The sequence below is a fragment of the Cyprinodon variegatus genome, unplaced genomic scaffold, assembly GCF_000732505.1.
Source record: "Cyprinodon variegatus isolate N-32 unplaced genomic scaffold, C_variegatus-1.0 Scaffold18, whole genome shotgun sequence".
Lineage (NCBI taxonomy): Eukaryota > Metazoa > Chordata > Actinopteri > Cyprinodontiformes > Cyprinodontidae > Cyprinodon > Cyprinodon variegatus.
Genome location: NW_015150471.1, coordinates 641,920 through 643,754, shown reverse-complemented (window position 1 = coordinate 643,754; position 1,835 = coordinate 641,920). Strand labels below are relative to the sequence as shown.

General features: G+C 37.2%; 1 protein-coding gene across 1 annotated transcript in view; it reads left to right on the top strand.

Annotated features, from left to right (window-relative positions):
* The window catches only part of mfsd13a (major facilitator superfamily domain containing 13A), a 19,490-nt gene that overhangs the window by 14,267 nt on the left and 3,388 nt on the right, over positions 1–1,835 (top strand). Inside the window, 2 exon segments of the mRNA XM_015387473.1 lie at positions 491–662; positions 824–1,017. Coding sequence (XP_015242959.1) covers positions 491–662; positions 824–1,017 — 366 coding nt within the window.

The window sequence follows — 1,835 nt, the reverse complement described above, 5'->3', positions numbered from 1 at the left end:
TTGCAACTTATGACCACTGATTTCTATGGCTATGACGCAAATTATTGTTTAAATTTGTTTATTATACACATGTTTTCAGCATTGGAAAACATAATTAATTTTTGTTTGACTTCCTGCACAGTACATTAAAACAAAAAATCAATTTTCATAAATTTTTTAAAAAGCTCCAGGGAGCCGCAAGGGGGACGCTAAAGAGCCGCATGCGGCTCGCTGACCCCTGGTCTTTAAAATTTTTGTACTTGATTTCTTTTGTTTGTTTTTGTTTTTTTTTTCTTAAGACTTGTAGGACTAAATCACACAGCTTTGCATTTTTATTTCTCACTCGACACGCCTGTTTTAGTTTGATGTTCAGCTGATTTAATCATAAACATAATAATTTCTCCTTTATTTGCACATTTTGTCACACATCAGCTCCACTGGTCTTCAAAGCTTTTATTTCATTATTATTCGTATTTTTCTTTGATGCAGCTCTGCTTCTGCTTCCTCACAGGGATCTCTTACGTTGCCCCCCACCTGAACAATTTGTATTTCCTGACACTGTGCCAGCGTTACGGGGTTTACCAGGTTATCCGCTGGCTCTTTATCATCAAACTGGGACTTAGTGTGGTTATGCTGCTTGCAGGGGCTGACCACATTTATCTGCTCTGCATCTTCATCGCCAGGTATAGCAACCATCGATGGTCTCTGCTTCCTTTGTTTTTATTTTGCTGTTTGGTTTAGGGAATTGTGACCTACAGTGTTCACACCGTGTGCAGAGACACCTTAAGGATTCCTGCAGTCACATTATGTGGTAAATCACTAACTGTTCAACTCTTGGTTTCAGTAATCGAGTGTTTACAGAGGGCACCTGCAAGCTGCTGAAGCTGGTCATTTCTGATCTGGTCGACGAGGACTTTGTGATGAACAGACGTCAGCAGGCTGCCTCAGCTCTCCTCTTTGGGATGGTCAACCTGTTGACCAAACCGGGACAGACTTTCGCCCCGCTCATCGGCACCTGGCTGCTCTGTGTTTACACAGGTAATCAAGATGTTATAGTCGAGGGGCATACAAAATAATTTACATTTGTTTCCTTTAACCATCGAACTTGTTTTAAGTAATCCTTGTCTGTTTTGCATATCATTATTGAAAATAGTGACTGCACTGGAAAAAAATCTAAATCTAGATCATTTTTTTCTTAAAATAAGTGCATTTGCTCTAAGATTGAGGAGGTTATAGAGACATTTTGCCAATGGAACAAGACAATTTACACTTAAAAGAAGAAAACACAATTGAATTGCCTTATTTCGAGTGCATATGATCTATTTATCTTATATTTTAAGAGTAAAAATACTCATTCCATTTGCAAACTATCTTATTTACTTACTCAAATTAAAGGTAAATACACTTAATTTAAGAAATTTTTAGTTATTTCTAGATTGTTTTTCCAGTGTAAAACAGCCGAAACTGCATCAGTCCAAACATAGACAGACAACACAGACATGTAAATAATAGTTATTTTTCAATAGAGGTGACAAAGACTTGCTTGATAGTAAGAATGTATCCCTATATTATATATATTCTGTGTCATGTCAACCACAACCGTAAAAAAAAAAAAAAAAAATCAGACCTTTAGGTATAAGAGTCTGAGCTGTAGTACTTTTATTTTCTGGTGCCACCAGCGTCTTTCAACCTCTCCAAATGTCCCAAATTATGCCAAATTGTGCTATTTGTGCTTATCGCTTTTACACAACAATTTGCTCCAAACAATCGTTTCCATTTTTTTCTAACATTTCCATCTAATGATCTAATAGTGCGCAGTAATCCAGGCTCTGCTGCACCTGTTTGCCGTTCCGTAA